The following is a 20,330-nucleotide window of genomic DNA, read 5'->3' as shown; positions in this document are numbered from 1 at the left end:
TCACAATGGGAGGGGGGGGGGGTTTATTTGATTTCATGTGAAAGTTTGTTAAAAAAAAAAAAAAATGGATAAGTAAAACACATGTGATTTACACCATAAACAATATGATCTATGTTTTATCGCATATACACGTTACAAACCAGTTCAATTAGAGCTGTAACGACTGAGTGAAAGATGCATTAGTCGATCAACTGGCAACTATTTTAATAAACTATGATAGTTTATGTTCTTTTTTTTCTTTTTTTTTTTTAAGACAAAGCTGCCAAATATGTTCTGATTTTACCTTCGCGAATCAGAGGATTTACTGCTTTTTCTTACCAAGGCATTTGATGATTTGTTTCCAATATTTAATAGATTAATCATTAAAAAAAAACTAGAAAAAAAAGTACTTTTTGTATTTTCAATATGATATTATTATACTTCTTTGCCACCCAATGAGGAGCATGATTTTTTTTTTTTTTATTTATTTTTTTACGTTTTACATTTACCATGACATTTTGATTATTTACAAGAATGCTCCTGTCTATATTATTATTTAGATCAAAAGTTATTGTTCTTCGTTAATGCTGAATCCAGCTCGTCCACACATGATGTGTGTGTGTGTGTGTGTGTGTGTGTGTGTGTGTGTGTGTGTGTGTGTGTGTGTGTGTGTGTGTGTGTGTGTGTGTGTGTGTGTGTGTGTGTGTGTGTTGGCGCTGCAGTAATCTCCACCTTCGGGCAATAGGGGAAGTTCTTTGTCTTTCCAGCACACATAAACACACAAACCCTTGAGCCTCGCTCAGCTCGTGGCTCCTCCCACACCATATGGGGAAGAAATTATAGTCTCTTAGCACCTGACATAATTAGTGTAATTAGAGGGTGTGTGTTACCAAACAGACGGAAGTTTAAAACTCTTCTTCACACACACACACACACACACACACACTTCTGAAAAGTGTGTGTGACCGTTGTCCTGCAGCTCTCAGGTGGACCGTCCACCTCGCAAGGGGAAGAAGCAGCAGCAGCAGCAGCCGCCGCGATGCTTCACTCTGTTCTGCACTTTAGTCTGGATTTCCTGGAAATGGATTATTCCTGACTTCTGGAGGGGGAAAAAAAAAACTGCCAATTTTTGATTACTCAGCCTTTTTGTTGTTGTTTCGTTTCTTTAAACTCGAGGTTATTTTCGTTTCTTCCTTTGGAAAATGGTGCGTTTCGGTCGCCTGTCGTCCTGGCACAGCTGGGACGTGCTGCACGTGGACTCGGAGATCCCCGAGTCGCCTCCTCCTGACATGAAGCTGGCGCAGGGCGACTGTCAGGTGAGGTGTTCGAGGACACCGTCGGTGTGGTGACGCGGGGGGGCTTTTCTGGCTGCTTCGGTTGGAACTGGCAATAAAATGATTTTGGAGCTGCGGCAGTTAGTTGGTTGATCAAACAGAAAAACTCCTCGAGGTGTAAAAAAGGAAATTTAAAAAAAAAAAAAAAAAGGAAATTATATTTGGCCTCTTTTTTTTTTTTGTGACTATTTTCTGACAATTTAGAAGCAAAACAAGAAAATATTCAGATTCATTTAGATTTAGAAAACTTATTTATCATGAAAATAAAGGTGAGCTGAATGTGTGAAACATTGACATATTTAGTTTAATTTAATGCAAATAAATTTGACCTCTATCCTTGTTTTAATTTGCATCTCGTGCGGGAGGAGGGGCGAGGGGGGGTGTGAAGGCGTCCTGTCGTTGCCCGAATTTTACTGGAACTCCGGCGGCCTTGAAACCTGCAGCGTGTTGTTGACCACCGGGAGAGGAGGGCGGGGGGGGGGGGGGGGGGGGGGTTTCTTTTTAGTTTCTATTTCCTGGTTCTGCACACGTGAAGCGTGTGTGTGTGTGTGTGTGTGTGTGTGTGTGTGTGTGTGTGTGTGTGTGTGTGTGTGTGTGTGTGTGTGTGTGTGTGTGTGTGCGTCCCCGAGCTTTCAGGAAGGTTAGTGTCGTGCTGATTTTCCCATCGTCAATCAAAGCTACCTGATCAAGGGGAGTCGTTATCAGTCCGCTAACATGAAGGCGGTAGCAGTGGGCCAGCGGGGGAGGAGGAGGAGGAGGAAGGAAGGGGGAGGATGATGATGCTCTCTCTCTCTCTCTGTGTGTGTGTGTGTGTGTGTGTGTGTGTGTGTGTGTGTGTGTGTGTGTGTGTGTGTCACCACTTATTTTAATACAAACCTCCCCATTTAAAGATCCCCCCCCCCCCCCCGTTTACAGGCAGAGGCCTAACGACACCAACCGCTAACCGATAAGATAAGAGGACACAGGACTCGATATCATTAACCATGACTGTGTGCCCCCCCCCCCCCCTACACACACACACACACACACACACACACTCACACTCCCCCACTTTCAGCAGACCCCCTCCGCACAAGTCGCTGGGTCTCGCCGCCCTCGGCTCTGACTGACAGGTTTACACAGCGGGGTGGTGGGAGGGGGGTAGAGGGGGGCGGGGGGGGGAGGCCTTGTAAACATAATGAGTTGGGCAGACGTGGACAGAGCGGCTTCGTGTTTGCTGTGAGGGGATATTTGTTCAGACGGGATAATAACCTGCAGAAATAATAACCGAAGGATTGAAATGACTGGACGATTACGGTTTTTGATTTTTGATTTGATTTATTTTTTTTATTTGTATTATCTGCGACTGAAATTGACCAGAGAAGCCACGAGAAGAAGTGTTGTTTGGTCGACCGTCCAAAATCCAAACACGCTGAGTTTATTGGACACATAAAAGTAATACATCTTAAAGCGCTTCTGGTTTCTGCGCCAGAAACTTGTCCGACTTTCTCTCTGCTGCTGAAGGAGGTGTTTTTGTTCTGGCTTGTACTGTTTTTTTATTTTATTATTATTATTTTAAGCAGCCTGTTAAATGTGCTGAAACAAGCAGGTAAACAAAGGGGAATTTCCCTTTTTCTGGAGGGGGGGGGGGGCTCTTATTGGAAAATGTCTTTCCTTGTTTTGTCCAGCTGGCGTTTCATTGTTTGAAGGGTCTCTAGACAAAACCCTGATTTGATGATAACGATAAAGAACAGTGACTTCGCTTCGAGTAAAATTTAAAAAAAAAAAAAAAACAGTTTTCGTTTCACAAACAGTCAGAAGGTTATTTCATTTCCACCTCTGACCGAGCCGGTTTGACCTAAGGAGCACCAGGATGTGTGTTTTAAAAGCCCGGGGAGCTCCCTTGCAAGCTGTCACGCAGGCTCCGCCTCCAGAATCATTCAGCTCAAGCCTCCTCTTTCCTGCTTCCCGACACAATGAGGCGGGATCCTTCCTCGGTTGCCATGACTTCGGGCCAGTGTCTGCCTGAAATGCAAGCGAGGCTCGGACGCCTCGGTGGAGTGTAGGTCCGACCGCCGCCGACCGGCTCCGAGGACTCAGAAGAGAGGCAAACCCGGACGCGCCCCCCCCCCCCCCCCCCCCACCCCCACCCTACCTGCCCCCACGTCACGCCTCGCACAGCTGGAAGGGAAGTCTCGAAATAACGTGGGGAGTGTGTTATAACGGAGGTTCCCGGACCGGCTGGATGTGAGTTTCGGCGGAGGAAGAGGAGAGGCGAAGAAGTTGAGGGAGCGCAGCAGCTGGCTCCAGAAATGGGCTGCGATCCATGAATCCAATCGAGGGATTAGGATGGTTTTTGTTACTTTTGACATGCCTCTGGCTTCAATGGTGAGCACTGTTAATATGGTGGGAAACTGCCGATGGCCTTTTATCCCTCGGTGCTTATAATTACAACTTCCTTTCTTTGTCTGCTCGAAACTGTTTTCTTGTGAAAGTGATTTTAAAGCCATTTAAGATGCCTTTTTTGTGGTGTGTAAACTTTTCCTCCGTACGTCGTCCGCTAACGCTGAAATAATCGTTCTTTTTCTTTTAAACTCGTTGTGACGCTTCTGTCTCTACTAACGCTGCTTTAAATGTGCAGGTTCAGGCGCAAGCGCTGTCGCGCGCTCGCCAGGTTTCGGCGGTGCCTTCAGGGTCCAGACTTTCTATTTGACCACGGGGACTTTGCTCGCACCTGCGTCCTTGACCGGTTGTCCCGAAACAACCCCTTCAAATGTCTCATTTCGCTTTCCCGGCTCCACAATTCGCCCCTTTTCACTGCGGCTTCGGTTTTAAAGCCACCGTGTGTCGTTACGTCGCTCGGAGATCCTTTCTGAAAGATAAAAGGACTAAAAAAAAAGGAAAGCTGCTTGAAAAGAACGTGGAGGACACCCCCCCGTCCCCCCACTCAGATTTACTATCTCGTTATGCAACGCTGCAACGGGCCACTTGTGCGCTTTTCCTCCGGTTTAAGTGCCTCCATAAAGGTCCGCGGACGTTCTTCCTAAAATGGGAGTCTTGTGTGATGCAGAAGAATTTGTCCAGAGCTCTTCATAATATTTACATTTAGGTTTTGTGGCGTGTGCACGAAAAGACGTTTATAGACGATGAAAAGTTTTTTTGTTGTTTCCTTTTATTCAATCCGCTCTTCCTCTTGAGTTTTTCCCACCCCCGTTTTATTTAAAGCTCGACAAAAATGCGGTTTGATTTACTCGCAAATACCTGCGGAAACGTCGGTCTTTCACATTTCCAGCCGTCGTAATACATGATGGAGGACGGGAGTGGAAAAATATGTTGTTACCGAGCGGAGCTGCAGCAGACGAGTAACCTGCAACCATGGTAACAGCACTTTAGTGATCATTCGATATTTGAAATGCTGCAGAAAGAGGAACATTCTCTGGTTTCACCTTTTTTTTTTTAACAGAACTTTTGATCGTTTTCTTTGTTTACACACACGACGGCAAACAAGATATTTTGAGGACGTCGCAATCGGGCTGCCGGTAACCGTAACTCGTGTTTTTCCACTATTTTCTGACATTTTATTGGTAAAATTGTGTAAATAATGCGCAGGTTAATTGTTAACGAAAACAATTCTTCGCCGCAACGTCGGTAAATAGGAATATATCGGCGCACGTGGTATTTTAATGACGTTTTGTCAGACCGGCTTTCATTTCAAACCCCCCCCCCCCCCCTGTTGTCGTATGAATCTGCTGTGTCGGCACATTTCTGAGAATCGTTTCGGTGTCTGTGTGTGATGCAAGTGTTGTTGCTGCAGTGTGTTTGTGTTTATTCGGGGGGGGGGGTGTGAAAAAAATGTCGTTGGAGAGGCAGCGGCGTCAGTGCCCAGGAATGTAAGCGTTCGAAGGTGTGTGTGTGTGTGTGTGTGTGTGTTTGTGTTGGGGGGTGATGGAGGTCACCACCACCCACCCTCCCCAAACACACACACACCGGCAGATTCCTCAGCACTGACACTCCAAACGACAAAAACAACTGCTTCCTCAGATACGGCGGCGGCCCCCCTCTTGTTTGTTGGCTTTGCCGCTGCTCGTAAAGTGGACGGAGAGCTGCCTGAGCGAGGCCGCGCGGCCGGGCCACGCTGACAGGGTAACAATGGACGGTTGTGGGGGGCGGGGGGGGGGGGGACAATGGGCCCCCCGACTCGACCCGTCTGTTCTTATGGAACAAAAAAAAAAACCTGCCCGCCGCGCTCTCCTCGTGACGTAATGAGCGTCCACCGCTTCCCTCTCCTGTTTGTGTCGGAGCGTCAGGACATCTCCTAACGGTCCTGATGATGTCATCCCCTCGCAGAGAAATTCCCCTCCGATTTCCTGTTTGTCCCGTGTGTCTCTCCTGTTCCGTCATTGTCCCTTTTCCATCCGTGACACTCAGAACCGTTTGGATTTACTCCCTCGTGCGTCCTCTTTCGGTTTTGGTAATTTTTTTTGTGTGTGTGTGCGTGTTTCTTTGATGTACATTTTCTGTGTTTATTCACCGTTTTTTGTTTTTTTTTTCTTTTTCTAAAAATGTATTTTTATCTATCTTATTTAATAGTACACGTGTTTGTCATTTTTTTCTTATTGTGTGCACCTTTTTTTTTTTGTTGTTCTCTCTCTCTCCCTAACTGTGTTTCTATGCTGCCTTTATGACTACTTTAAAAAAAAAAAAAAAAAAAAAAAAAAAAGTCGTATCTTATTTTTATGTATTTTAATCCGTCCTCTCTCCCCGGCAGGGTCAGGCGCGACGGAGGAAGAACATGACGGAGTACCTCGGGGAGACGAACATCCCGACCCCGGATACTTTGGGGCAGATGGGCGGCTCGCTGCCCGGCGTCGGTGCCGGGCCCGACAGCTGGAAGAACCGCGCCGCCAGCCGCTTCAGCGGCTTCTTCAGCTCCAACGCCGGAGCCTTCGGCAAGGTAACGCTGACCCGGCGGAGGAGGTCACACCGAACGCTACGAGGGTGTGTCGAAGTACAAAAAAAAACAAAAAAAACAAAAACAGGGTGCGCTGCTTTCTCAGTAAAGCAGAAGTTGTTAAAAAGCCGTGGGGGGGGGGGGGGCAGGTTTGTTGCCCAGACGTGTCTCAGATTAAGAAAACATTAAAAGATAAACAGAACAGTAGCGAGCAGCGGTGGGAGGAGGTCAGGAGGTCGTCAGAAGACACCCCCCCCCCCCCACCCTCCTCCCACGAGTCCTGGTGAAGTCATTTCCCTTCAAAGTCTCCTGACATGTTGGCTCGCATCGTTTCCTCCCAGCAGCTCTGGAAGTGAGTAAAGTGGAGGAAAAGCCTTTATCTCTGCTCCCGCAGTTTTTTTTCTGGATTTTTAAAAACTCAATTTGCTCAGAAACAAGTTAAAAGGAAAAGTTTTACTTCTTAAATTTAAAAAAAAAAAAAAAAAACATTAAAAAAAACACGCTACTATTCAGTTCTTTCGGGCAGACAAGGTGATGAGGTCGTCTGCAAACAGTCGGCTAACTGGGGTTGGCATAAAGCAAGCGGTAACCAGCGGTGACGTCGTCCGCCGGTTTGTTGAACGGCCGTTATGAAGTCGAGTTCGGATTTTGTCCGGCGCCATCTTTGCCAGTTCGGAGCAGGAAGTGACCATATTTGAACGAGCTGGGGGGCGGGGGGCGGAGCTAGCTGGTGGATCTGACTCGACCTGATTGGAAACCCGGCGGTACTACGTCCCGACCACCGATAGCCGTAACCTGACTGCACCACAAGCCCTGTCAATCAAACAGGCACGCCCCCCCCCAAAAAAACAGCTCTTCTTGAAGCTTATTTTCTCATTAATGACGTGGTTATTTTCAGATGAACCTCCAGAAAACTAATACGAAAGATCGACTTCAGCGAAGAACACCCGAGATAACGCCAGCAAAAAATTTTATCTGCTGAGAATTTGACGAGACGAGTTGAATGGGAGTCTGTGGAGCCGGAGGCTTTTTGGAGCCGACCTCTAGTGGCGCTCGGTGGTATCGCACCTTCGGCCTCAATTTTTCAGACCTGGAAGCTACGAAACACTTTTATATCCAGTTTACCGACTTGAAGACCTCGAACTGGAACTCCAGAGCTCACTAATTAAAGCTAAAATGTCAAACCTTCCCTTTAACTTGTGTGTCAAGAGGTTTGCAACAATAAGAAACGGCTTTTGATTGTCATGAAGTACCGGCACACGCCCACTCGCGCACACGCTTCCCGTTGCGTGTCTCCCCCAGACCTCCCCCCTCTCTTCCTCCCCCTCCCCCACCCCACTCAGGTCACTGCACAGTAGCAGATGTCACACGGAGACAGTATCTGTCAGTCACCTGTCAGTAAGCGGGCTCATCTCTATTCAACTTGTTTGTTCCCCCTTAACCTCCTCGGGGCCAGAGATCCTGCACCGGGACCGGGACCGGGACCTCTGGCACCCTCCTCATCGCAGGGTTAAACAAATGTCAGTCAAAATTTGGGGGCAAGTCGTCCCAACATCCGATCAAATTCCCTGCTAAAATCTGATCTACAATTTTCTTAACATTAGTGAAACTCAATTTGTTTTTTTTTTGTAAAGGGTCTCAAACTGCTGCTCCTGTGTGCTGTAGCTCGCCCCCCCCCCACCCCTCCACCCCGTCCTCTATTGTTACCGGGGTCTCAATGCACCGAGCTCATTTTAATAACCACGTAAGGCCTGCCAGCTCGAACAAAGACCTGAATAGAAACTACTGTTGGATTTAAGAATTAAGGCGCCAGTAACAGGATTTGTATGCTAATAATACCCAGACTCACCCCCTTTTTTTTTTTTTACATACAGTTTGAATGTAACAATAAACGGCCGCAAAGAAACAAGACAGTTTTACTTTTTGCATCAACAGCTCGTTCAAACTAATTAGGCCGAAACTGTCCTCCCTCGCGTGTTTCCGCAGGAGGTGGATCGTCTGGAGCAGCTCCAGAGCAAACTCCACACCTACTCGGCGTTCGGGCTGCCCAAGGTGCCGCAGCAGCTCTCCTTCCACCAGGACTCCTGGGAGGGGGACGAGGAGGAGACCAACCTGGCCCTGGAGGACAGCTGGCAGACGCTACCGGACAACTCGGAGGTAACGGCGGACACGCCTGCAGTCAATAGGGACTTCTGGTGTAAAGTAAAAAAAAAAAAATGTAAATTAAAATTGGAGGGAATTTTAAAAAAAATATATGCATTTAACTTCAGTAGTCCGTTTCTTTCTTTCAATACTGGACTCTTATTGGATGAATTAAACATCCAATGAGCTCCAGAAGAAACATTTAAAAAAATTCAGGAACTATATTTTTAATTAGTGTTTTTATACTTCTATTTTTAATACAACCTTCTTCTTTTTTTTAATTTTTTTTTAATGTTTTTATTTAGACAGTAGCACATTGAATTCTTGTTTATTTGTACAAACACTTTTTTTTTAAAAAATATATATATATATTTTTTACCTCTAATTGTTCATTTTGACAAAATAAATGTACAACTCATTTTAAACTTTTATAACTAAAAGATAATAAAGGCTTTAAGGTGGCCGACGCGAAACTCAACCTTAAAACATTCATTATTTTTAGCGGATTTTCTGCAGCCAGAAGCCGCTATGTCATTTTTTTGGAAATGGTTGGGATCCTTCCACTTTTTCAGTCCCTCATCGGTGTTCATATTCACGGACCGCTCTCCGTCGTGTACTTTCCTACGCGCCTGCCCACATCCCGCTTCCTGTTGCGCGCCCAGCTCTTACTTCCTTATCGTTCATCTCCGTCACTCTCGCCCCGATGCCTGCTTTTTCCCACAATAATGCCCGTAATAAATTCCAATGGAAACGATAGCAGCCACCGCGCGCCGTCGCCGGCTCCCGCCTGTCGCCGTGTCCACGACCGATCGGCTCATTGCTCAGCGGCTTTACTGTGCGTTCACCCCCGGCGGTTAGTCGGTTGCGTGACGCCTCGCGCTGATTCTGCTGATGAGAGTTTCCCCGGTTTTCTCCGGTAACCGTGGGTGGAGGGGAGTTACCGGGAAAAATGTCGGAAGGCTGTCAGCAGGTTTATTCTTTATGACCTGTTGCTTACGGCGTTATATGAACAGCCATAAACAAATCAACAAAAATGATCCGCCGCTCTGACATGTGACCGGACTGATTGATATCACTGTGGAGTGGCCTCCATATAATGTTCCAGGAAAAGTCCATAGATATACACTGATGATAATGTACTAATATAAATAAAAATCTGTAGTTATGCATCTATCACAGGTCAATTTGAAGTAAGCAAATATATCATCAAGTAGGTGTTTGATTAATGTTACAATTTAAATATAATTTAAAAAAAAAACACAAACTTTTTTTAGTTGTCCCAAATCAAGACATTAAATAATAATAAGTACAATTATGAATATGTAAAATTTGTTTCCTTCGTTCACCCGTCTCTAACTTTAAGTCTCAATATGTAGCGTCGGGACACCATATCTTATCTGAGTTGCTTACTTTTTGGCAAAGTATACTTAAAATATTCTATCGTTAGATTTTGTAATTACAGTTTTATGGCGACGTATGTGTTTGCGTAGGAACCTGGATGTTAAAGGCGGGCAGCTCTTTTGCATACTTTCACATATAATTCTGCTGGTGTTTAAATACACTCTTTCTTTAATACGCAGCTCTCAGTTTTGACCTTTTGACAGATTTCTTCTGTCACTGTATGTTTTATGATTTAAAAAAAAAAAAAAAAAAAAAACTTCCTGGTGAAAAACATTGAAGGAGAGCTTCATTGAAACTCACTCAAGTGCTTTTCTGAGTTTGATTCTTAAATTGTTTGACGTACTCTTTATGCTCCAAACCTCTAAACAGGAGTGAGTTATGAAAAACAAAACAAACCAAAAAAAAAAAACGCATTAACGAAAGACTTGATTTCTCCGTTTGTTGTTTTATATCCGTTAATAAAGTGTCTCCCTGCGTGTGTTTCGTGCAGACTTTGACAAGGCGACAGTTCCACCAGCAGGAGGCGATATGGGAGCTGCTGCACACCGAGGCCACCTACATAAAGAAACTCCGCGTCATCACTGATGTAAGTGAAAAAGAGAGCTTCTCTGCGGTCAGCTGACGGGAGCACGTAAAAGATCAAACGCCGCTGCAACAGGCTTCTGTGCATGCGGGCGATGAGACACATAATGAGCTTCTTTCAAATAGAGGACAGCCTTTATCAGCATCCACTAAGCTGGTCTGTGTTTAAACTGTCAAGTGTGATAACCTTTTGGGCTTTAGCACTCAAAGGTTTTACGTTGACCCCCTCCGTCCCCCGTCCCCCGTCCCCGTCCCCACCCCCCTCTCTCTCCCCCTTCCAGTTGTTCCTCTGCGGGCTGCTGAACCTGCAGGAGAGCGGCCTGCTGATGGAGGTGGAGCCCGCCAAGCTGTTCAGTAACATCCAGGACATCGTCCGCCTCCACACCTCCCTGTGGAACCAGGTCATGGTGCCGGTCCTGGAGAAGGCCAGGCAGGCCCGGGCGCTGCTCGACCCCACCGACCTCCACCACGGCTTCACGACGGTCAGTTGTGGAAAAATAAAACGGAATATTCCGATTCTGCCGACGCAACAGGAGAGGGTTATTAAGAGTCCGTGAATCTGTACTGCAGCCCCAGACATAACTGCAAAAAAAAAAAAAAGAATTCATTTCTGCCTTTTTTTAAACAAAATTAGCAGGTAAAATTGACTTAGTAATTTAACAAGCTGGTTCATTAGTGTACTTTATTTTGAATCACTGACTTTGACATGCAGTAATGTGGAGCCCCTGGATTGCCCCTGAAATGGCACCTTTTACCTTCGTTTAAATATGTAGTAAATATCTCCTGTCTGTGTGTGTGTGTGTTCAGTTTGGCTCCAGGTTCCAGCCGTACATCCGTTACTGCATGGAGGAGGAGGGCTGCATGGAGTACATGCGCACGCTTCTCAGGGACAACGAGCTCTTCAAGACCTACGTCACGGTCAGTCCTAACACGCACACGCACACATCTACGGCGACACACGCTCGCCCTCGGCTTTCCTTCTCGCGCCCGGTGCTTGACTTCCTGTTTTTGTCCGCCTCCAGTGGGCCGAGGCCCACAAGCAGTGCAACCGCCTGAAGCTGGCCGACATGCTGGCGAAGCCTCACCAGCGACTGACCAAGTACCCGCTGCTGCTGAAGAGCGTCCTGAAGAAGACGGACGAGCCGTCGGCCCGCGACGCCGTCAACAGCATGGTGAGAGGGTGCAGGGAAGGAAAAACTACAAACGTTGCTTCGGCAGCGTTTGATGCCGCCGACGTTTCCCCGCTCTCGTCTTCACGAACACAAACAATCCTCCGAGAGATCCTCACTCGGCCTGAACGTTTATAATCTCAGTGAGGGAGTGTGGTCGACCCCGTTGCTACTTTTAAAAGATGTGATTGGTTGATCCAAAAAAAAAAAAAAAAAAATTGTACTTTTGGTGAGATTCAGGGCCACGGAGCGGACAGCGACCTCCAGAGGAAATAAAATGAACTGCGTTTCCAATACGAGGCTGTGAAATCACGTTTTTCTCGTGACACTCGTCTTTCCCCCCCACCCCCGTCTCCCGAAAATCTGTTTGATTTCAGGCGTTAGTTGTGTCGTTGAACGCTTTCTCTTACCTCGTACTTCCCCATTTAAAAAAAAAAAAATAATAATAATTTTTTTAGCCTCTTAAAAGTCCTCCTTTCTGCTCCTAACAGTTTTCCACCTCAGGAGCTCTCTTAAGGGCTACGATGCTTTGTGAATAACTTCAATGTTCTTAGAAATCTCGTCACCGGGAGGAACTTCTTTTTTTTTTTTTCTCCCGGGGAATCGTGATGGTTAATACGTGTCGTTGCTCCTGAAGGTGGCCACGGTCGAGGGCTTCATCAACGGCGTGGATTCCCAGATGCGGCAGCGGCAGGATCGGCAGAAGCTCGCCACCATCTCCGCCCGCGTCGACTCCTACGAGGCCGTGGAGGGCAGCAGCGAGGAGGTGGAGAAGGTGAGGGGAGACGATTTATGGAGCTTCTCCAGAAATCACGACTTCAAGGAAGGTTAAGCTTCACGCTTTTTTTTCTTCTTCTTCTTCTTCTTCTCCTTCAGATCCTCAAGGAGTACAACCGATTCGACCTGATGGCTCCGATGAGGGGAGTCTCGCCGGAGGAGACCCGACAGCTGCATCTGGAGGGAGCGCTGAGGATGAAAGAGGGCAAAGACAGTCGGGTAAGACGTGACCCCCCCCCCCCCCCGCCCACCCTCCCTCCCCCCCCCCCCACACTCCCCCACTCTTATCTTTAAACTCAACTCACAAAGTCACACCTGGTTTCTCACGTTCGCCCCTGCAGTCGCCTCACATTTCACCATAAAACGGTCTACCTGTAAAACATTATGCGTCTGACCTGAGTTTGTCTCCCACCCCCCGCCTCCCCCACACACGCACCACCCACACACAGATGGAGGTCTACTGTTTCCTGTTCACTGACCTGCTGCTAATTACCAAGCCGGTGAAAAGAGTGGAGAAAGTCAAAGTCATCCGGCAGCCTCTCCTCGTTCACAACGTCGTCTGCAAGGAGCTCAAAGACCCCGGTGAGCGCTCAGAAGTTTCATATTAACACCATATCTTCTTTTTTTTTACTTTATAAAATGGTAAAAATGATGATGAATGTTGTGTATTTAAAATGTCCTATTTGGCCTGAAGGGAAGGAAATTCTCACATTTGAAAAAAGATTAAAAACAAGTAAATCTGTTCTTTCAAAATGAGCAATTTCAGTTTAAGAGAGATTATTGACTGTACAGCTGATTTGATTTGATTTTTTTTTTCGTGGCGTCTGTAGGCTCGTTCATCCTCATCTACCTCAACGAGTTCAAGAGTGCAGTGGCAGCCTACACCTTCCAAGCCAACAGCGCCACCCAGGGGCGAAGCTGGATCGACGCAATCTGCAACGTCCAGGTTTGGAGAGCCACTTCCTCTCGCATTAAAAGCTCTCACAGCATCCAAATGGGAGATCGTTTTTTTTGTTTTTTTTGTTTTTTTTGTTAAACAAAATGTAGACAAAATGTTTACACCCCCTAACGTGGCTGAAATGATGGATTTTCAGAACCAGCTGCAGAGGCTTCGCACCGAGGAGTTCCTCCGGCAGCAGAGCAGTCTGAAGAGATGCACGGACCCCGAGGTACAGGAGGAGGAGGAAGACGAGAGCAGCAACTCCACCACCAGTTCCCCATGTCTGAGGCACAAGGACCAGCAGAACTCCAGGTACCACCGGCTACAACTCCTTCTGCGCTTTTATTATTTTCTTCGACAAAGTTTAGACCTGATTCAAATTAATTTCTTACCAAGATAACAAAAAAAAAAAAAAACAAAAAAAATCCTGAAATCTACAGATTCTTGCCGAGAGTTGGATTAAAAAAATAGACTCTGCTCAGTTTGTTCTTTTAAATGTGAAGTAGCAGCTGAGCTTAACGTAAAGGCTGGTCTGTCCTGAAGCTGAACACACACTCACTGTTTAACACTTTGTTTGTTTAATTCATAGAAAAATGTACTTCTTTATATTTCTTGCACTTTGATTTGATTTCCAGCCTTTATGCTACTTACTTACTTCAAACGTTGAACTAGTCCTTTAAGATGATGCATCATCGTAGCTCCATTTCAGCAGCCGACTTTCTTTAGAGTTTCAAGTTGTTGTTCAAGTCTCAACCGTCAAAACCGTCTTCCTCTTTCAGCCAATCAGACGGCTCCACCGAGACCCTGTCGGTGATGGACGTCGACGAGCCCGGCGAACACCAAGAACCTCCGGCCTCCAACATGAACCTCGAGGGAAACCCGAATACAAACTCCGAGGTGGCTCCCCTGTCCGAAAGCTCTGAGGTCCAGCGGTCTACGACCCCCCACAGAGTCCACGCCGGTGTTTACGCTGAGCACGGTCAGGGGGCGGAGCCAGACGGCGAGGAGCTGGACCCCCAGTGCCGCTCCCGCTCCATGGACAGCGCCTACGGTACCCTCTCCCCCGAATCCCTCCTCAGAGAACTGCAGCCGCCGCCCGGCCAAACTGAAGGAGAGGAGGAAGAGGGCGACACGGAGGGTCAGGAGGATGCCGAGGAAGGAGGAGGAGGAGGAGGAGGAAGAGGACGCCTCGCTGGGGTCCCAACTGTCGGTCGTCCAGTCTTCCAAACCCCGCCGGCGGCCTCACGTTCAGTCGTCGCGACTGCACTGCCTGCAGAAGTTGTCCTCTCTGACCTTGTCGCGCTCCGAGGACAACCTCCTGCAGCGTTTCCACGGCGACACGCCCGTCTCCCACACGCACTCGCTCAGCACCGAGGAGCAGGACCAATCGCAGCGCGCGGACGTGGACACGCGCTCGCTGGCGCACAGCAGGAGCCTGTCGGAGCTGGGCCGCAACTCCGGCGACCCGGAGCAGCCCGACGACTGCCTGAGCGCGAGCCTGCCCGCCGACAAACTCTCCGCCTCCCTCAGACGAGCCGAGGTCCGGGCCGGAGCGCCCGTCGGACCCGGCGCGGGCCACGAGTCCCTCGGCAACAGCTCGGACGGGGAAACGGCTCCGCCCGCCTGCTCGGAGAAGGAAAGCGAGTCGGTGGCGACGGACGATTCGTCGCCCAAGAAGAGGAAATCTCCGGCCCAGCAGCACAAGAAGCTGACGCTCGCTCAGCTGTACAGGATACGCACCACTCTGGTCCTCAACTCCACGCTGACGGCATCGTAAGTCTTCACACAACAATAACACAACAATAACACTGTTGTCTGTGTTCACACAACAATAACACTGTTGTCTGTTTCTTGTTTGTTTAAAAAAAAAAAAAAAATTAAAATATATATATATATACACTGTACTGTATATACTGTGCATTTTTATATTTAATAGTTTTTTTTACTGTTATTTTATTGCTTTCCTGTATCTATAAATGCTGCTGAAGCGAAAAAATGTCCCCTCGGTAACTACCTACCCCTACCTACCTCGAACACTTTCACTACATTTAAAGGAACAGTTTGGGCATTTTGAGAAGGCAATCGTTGTTGTTGTTGTTGTTGTTGTTGTTGTTGTTGTTGTTGTTGTTGCTGCCGCCGCCAACAGATACAGTGGATGAGATCAATACCGCTCTCATTTCTGTGGGCTACATATGAAGCTACAGCCAGCAGCTAGGTAGCTTAGCATAAAGACTGGAAAGAAGTAGAAACAGCTAGCCTTCAGACCTGGACACACACAAAAAAAAAAACACAAAAAAAATCCTCCGTAACACTACAACTTTGCGCAAATACGATTTAACATCGTAGGGGAGGCTGCGGCTCAGTCGGTAGAGTGGGTTGCACACTCGTCGGGAGGTTGGTCCTCCTGTCCACGTGCCTCAGCGTCCCTCAGCAAGACACTGAACCCTAAAAAAATAAGTACTTTGGATAAAAGCGCCAGCTAAATGAAATGTAATGCAACATGTTTGTTGGTGATGTTTCCAATCTTTGTGCCAAGTTCTTTTCTTTTTTCTTTTTTTTTTTAAGCTAAATTCAAAATTAAATTTGGTTGTACATGTAGAATCTTTTTTATATGTAGAATCTTTTTTACTAAAAAATAATGAATGTGTGTGTTAATATTTGTTTTTGTCTTTTTTTTTTTCCCCCCAGGGAAGTATAACCGCTCTTCCAAACAGCGGACCAGTCGGACATTACAAGGAACGACACTTGTTTCGTGAGGACGGACTGAAATTCTTGAGACACAAATGCACTCTCGCTCTTCCTGCCCTCTTTCTTCCTGTTGCTTTTTTTTTTTTTTTTTTTTTTTTTTTTGGGACAGTGACCGTACCAATTTTTTTTTTTTACAATGTGAACAATAACAATTATAAAAAAAAAAAATGTCTGCCGTTCCATTGGTTTCCGAATTTCTTCGAACTGAAGGGAGAGGCAGAGAGACGTTGACTGCTTGCACTTTTGCAACAGAAGTAGCATTATGGGGGCTGGGACCTTAAGATGGACTGAGGAGGAGGAGGAGGAGGAGGAGGAGGAGGTTGGGGGGGACGCATCCAGGCGGAGGCCTTAAAACCTCATCCCTGCACTCTACACCGGAGAGGAGGCGGAGCTTAATCCAGCCCCTCTTTCTTCTCCCGGGTCGAAAAGAGCCCAAAATCTTGAAAAGGCTCTCTTACACGTGGCTAAATTAACAACAACAACAACAAAAAAAAAACAAAAACAAAAAACATAGCACCTGGGACGACCTCCTGATACTTGTACTACTCCTGGTTTGCTTCAACAAAAGAATAAAACTGAAAATTGCACAGCTTTCTTTGTTAAGTAGAAGAATCACTAAAAGAGTGAATTTACATTTACAGTCACACAAGGAATTTTGTTGTTTGTGTTTGCTCGTGTACAAATGTGTGTGTGTGTGTGTGTGTGTGTGTGTGTGTGTGTGTGTGTGTGTGTGTGTGTGTGTGTGTGTGTGTACGTCTGCGTTCGAATGACGCCTCGATTCCTGACTGAACCAAAACTGATCCCCCGTCTCCTGTGAATGCGCTAACACACCCAAAGACAACAACAACAACAACAACAACAAAAGCGGTCCAACGCAGCCGAATGGAACAACTGCTCTCGCCACCACACACGGACTTCCTTCCTTTTACCGTTTATCTTCTCCGATCGGTATGTTGGAACTAATAAGATGTTTCCTTCGAAAACAAACAACAACAACAACAAAAATGACTGAATATGGGTGACTAAAGCTGTTTTGTGGAATTTCCTGCACTATATATAAATATATTATGGCTTGAAGCATAAATATATTCAAAACCACACGAACAAGTGCACAGACGAGAAGTGGAGCGAAAAGGAAGAAGTGGACACTCGCCTGTGTTTCTTTACGATGGAGGTTGAAGAGGAGGTTTGAGGTGGATATTTCAGTACCGAGTGAGTCTGCAGAGCTTTAGTTGAACATCTTTCTCCAGGAGATTTAAACAAATCAAACTTGTCAGATCAGTGATTATTAACTCCAAATATCGCCCAAACCAAATAGGTTAACTGTTTACTTTTAGGTTTTTTTTTTTGTTTATGTGTAATATTTATTATGCCTGCTATGTTTTATATATATAAGATATTGTTTATATTGTTCGCCGTCATGATTTGTAATTTTTTTTTTTTTTTTTTTTGTCAATGTAGTCTTAATAATTTTTTTTTTTTTTTTTTTTTCTTGCCAGGCATTAATGTGCTATGAACCAAAATCATGTGTTTTCCTCTTTCAGGAATGACTTTAAAGTGTCTTACGAAATAATATAAAAAAAAAAAAAGCTAAAATACTTTACAATCCCTCTGTTAATGGTTTTAATCCAGTGTAATGGAGTGATTTGAAGTGAGAGGCTGAAACCTACATGGCATCACATTAAAAAAAACAACTCGAACTGGTCGCGAGGCTCTCGTCTCTTGTGTCGTTAATGCAGACAGCGGGCGGCGAATGAACGTTTGGGAAGGCGGTTTACACCACAGGGGTCGTGACCTCGTGAGGCAGCAGTTTGTTGAGTCGTCTTTTTTTTTTTTTACGGCATGACGAACCCGTTGCTTTGGGTCAGATCAGCTGAGCAGTAGTGGGAGAAGTAGTCACATCTTTAAGTAAAAACAACAGTTACACAATATAAAAATAATGTTAAATCCTAATATTTCAGGAGACATGCTACAGTATGATATTTGTTTTTAATCACTTTTTGGACGACATGCTATAGTACGACCTTTCCCCCCCCATATTTTAGACAACTTGCTAGAGTATTACTTTCCTATCATATTTCGGACGACATGCTGTAGTAAAAAAAAGCATGTAAAATGTAAAAAAAAAAAAAAAATAGTATCGTGTGTTGCTCAAAATGTCATGAAAATGAGTTTGACATTACTTCTCTGCCGATAAAGTCATGTTTGGCGGCAAGTTTAGGGAGCCACAGTCCGTCACCTGCGATTTGCCTGGTCAGAAAATGGTTAGCCAATCAGAGTTGTTGCTCAATAATATTAATGAGCCCGAGGAACACCCACTAAAAACAGCTTGTTCTCAGAAGAGCTCCACCTAGTGGCTTTAGAGAGGTGGTGTAAAACGGTATTGAAATTGTTTTTAACACTGAAAAGCACAACAACAAAAAAAACCTTTCTTCACGAGGATGTCAGGACTGTAAATAAATATAATAAAGCACCAGAAACGTGACGATATGGGACCTTTAAATGGGGCAGTAGAGGTACGGTGTCACCACAGTGACGTTTCGGAGCGCTCGGTGTTGAATTATTTCGGGTTATTTGGAGCCAGGGAACATTCATCTGTTCTTTCTGGGAACTCGGTTGGATCACATATCGAGCACAGCTGTCCGTCTGGGCCGACCGTCTGCCGCTGGTTCCCGGAAAGTTCAGCTGAATCAAATCTCGGGCAGCAACGGCCCCGCGCTAACATCATGGCCAAGGTGTATTTACAGGTGATTATACCAGCTAATCGGAGGATTACAGCATGTTGAGGCCACACAAGCCCCTAAACTGCGGGGGGGAAAAAGACAGCGTGGTCCTGTGGGATTTTCTGTTTAATCTGGTGCCCAGAACGCGGCGGCCCCTCCCGTCCTCACATCTGGCCCATCGGGATTTAACATTGTAATCCCTCATTTTAAAACAATTTTATTATGCTTTACCGCTGATACGCTGGACTTTAATTATTAAAATGCAGCTTACTATTTTAGCATTGAAGTAATTACACATGCCCGCTCTATTAGCCTCGACTAAGTAAGTAATGAGGTTGCGCCGCGGTCGCGCTGCGGCCTCCGGACGGCCGCAGGCCGGCTGCGTGGTATGGATTATTTACAGGTATAGAAAAAAATGCACCTACATTGGTAAATTAAGAAGAAAACGCGAGAGGCAAAAAAAAAAAAAAAAAAAATCTGTGCATATACAAAATGCGTGCTTCTCTGCACGAGGTCCGGGTGCATGCAGATGGGGCAGCGGAGGGTTAACACCACTCGCTGTGGCAGATGTCAAAAACCATGCTGTAAAAAATGTCCGATTAACACAAAGGGGCACTTTGGCAAATCCTGATTATAGGAGCACTTTCGTTTATTAAACGCTGCCAATCCCCTGTACTCTCTCTGAGCGGGGATTAAAACCAGGTAGACACCATTGTCTATCCAAACAATCCCTCTTTAAGCTCTCGCCGTTCCCCCGGTGTCCCGGCCGGCCCGGCTGGCTGGTCGGTTGGCTGGTCGCCTGCCTGTAATCTCAGCAGGGGCTTATAGGTCACTACTACCACTACACATTCCCATTCATCAACATCATCCCCTTTAGAGGGGACTAGGTGATTGGATTTAGGACATGTTTTACAGGGGCAGGAAAAGAAAGAGAAAAAAAAAGAAAGGGAACAGCGAACTGCGTTGGTGTTTACAAGCGCGGTGCTGTGAAAAGGCCCGCGGACGAGTGGCGGCCATATGGAATGGATAACCCCGGGAACATCTGCCCCCTCGATCACAACCACGCCATCAAGACGGGTGGCTGTGACCTTCAACATGGAGCTCAGGAACATCTGGTCCCTCCCCCCCTTTTTTTTTCTTTCCTGCTTCTCACGGACGCCCTGAAAACAGCATTCGGCGGGCGGAGAGCTACGAAAGTCCTTTTAATAACTTGAACTTTGTGTTAATAGTTTTGACTGTTGATCTCGCAACATAAGCATCATGATGGTGTTAAGTAAAATAAAAGCTACAGATGGTTTATACTTTGGTCTTATTGATATAAACTTTCACTCTCACGTTAACAGACTTTTTCTGAAGCTACTGGTAATCACGAGGAACTTTTGGAGCCAGCCCCTGGTGGCCCTCAGTGGTATTGCAATTCGAAGGACTTCTGCTTCGCCTTCACTTTTCAGACGACGTCCATTTTTAAAGAAAACGTACAGTCTATGATTGGGAATTACTGAATTCAACTCTAACAGCAGCTGCAACAATTCAAATGCATAATTTCAGAAATAAACATTTTACTAACAATCTCATAATGAAATATATGATGATATATCAGTCTCG

General features: G+C 46.1%; 1 protein-coding gene across 1 annotated transcript in view; it reads left to right on the top strand.

The window, feature by feature from the left end:
* plekhg5b (pleckstrin homology domain containing, family G (with RhoGef domain) member 5b) overlaps window positions 1-16,034 on the top strand; it is a 62,055-nt gene extending 46,021 nt beyond the window's left edge. The window contains 14 exon segments of the mRNA XM_069710867.1: window positions 6,061-6,246; window positions 8,230-8,400; window positions 10,277-10,372; window positions 10,650-10,850; window positions 11,176-11,286; window positions 11,391-11,540; window positions 12,175-12,312; window positions 12,414-12,533; window positions 12,764-12,896; window positions 13,145-13,260; window positions 13,409-13,566; window positions 14,034-14,411; window positions 14,413-15,027; window positions 15,943-16,034. Coding sequence (XP_069566968.1) covers window positions 6,061-6,246; window positions 8,230-8,400; window positions 10,277-10,372; window positions 10,650-10,850; window positions 11,176-11,286; window positions 11,391-11,540; window positions 12,175-12,312; window positions 12,414-12,533; window positions 12,764-12,896; window positions 13,145-13,260; window positions 13,409-13,566; window positions 14,034-14,411; window positions 14,413-15,027; window positions 15,943-15,952 — 2,583 coding nt within the window. The 3' untranslated portion in view covers window positions 15,953-16,034.
* The last annotated feature ends 4,296 nt before the right edge of the window (window positions 16,035-20,330 follow it).

This window comes from Brachyistius frenatus, unplaced genomic scaffold, assembly GCF_029030835.1.
Source record: "Brachyistius frenatus isolate BFR_SWC_R1_liver_20210118 unplaced genomic scaffold, ASM2903083v1 Contig_95, whole genome shotgun sequence".
In the NCBI taxonomy this organism is placed as follows: Eukaryota; Metazoa; Chordata; class Actinopteri; family Embiotocidae; genus Brachyistius; species Brachyistius frenatus.
The sequence above is the reverse complement of the archived record's forward strand: the minus strand, read 5'-3'. Positions and strand labels throughout refer to the sequence as shown.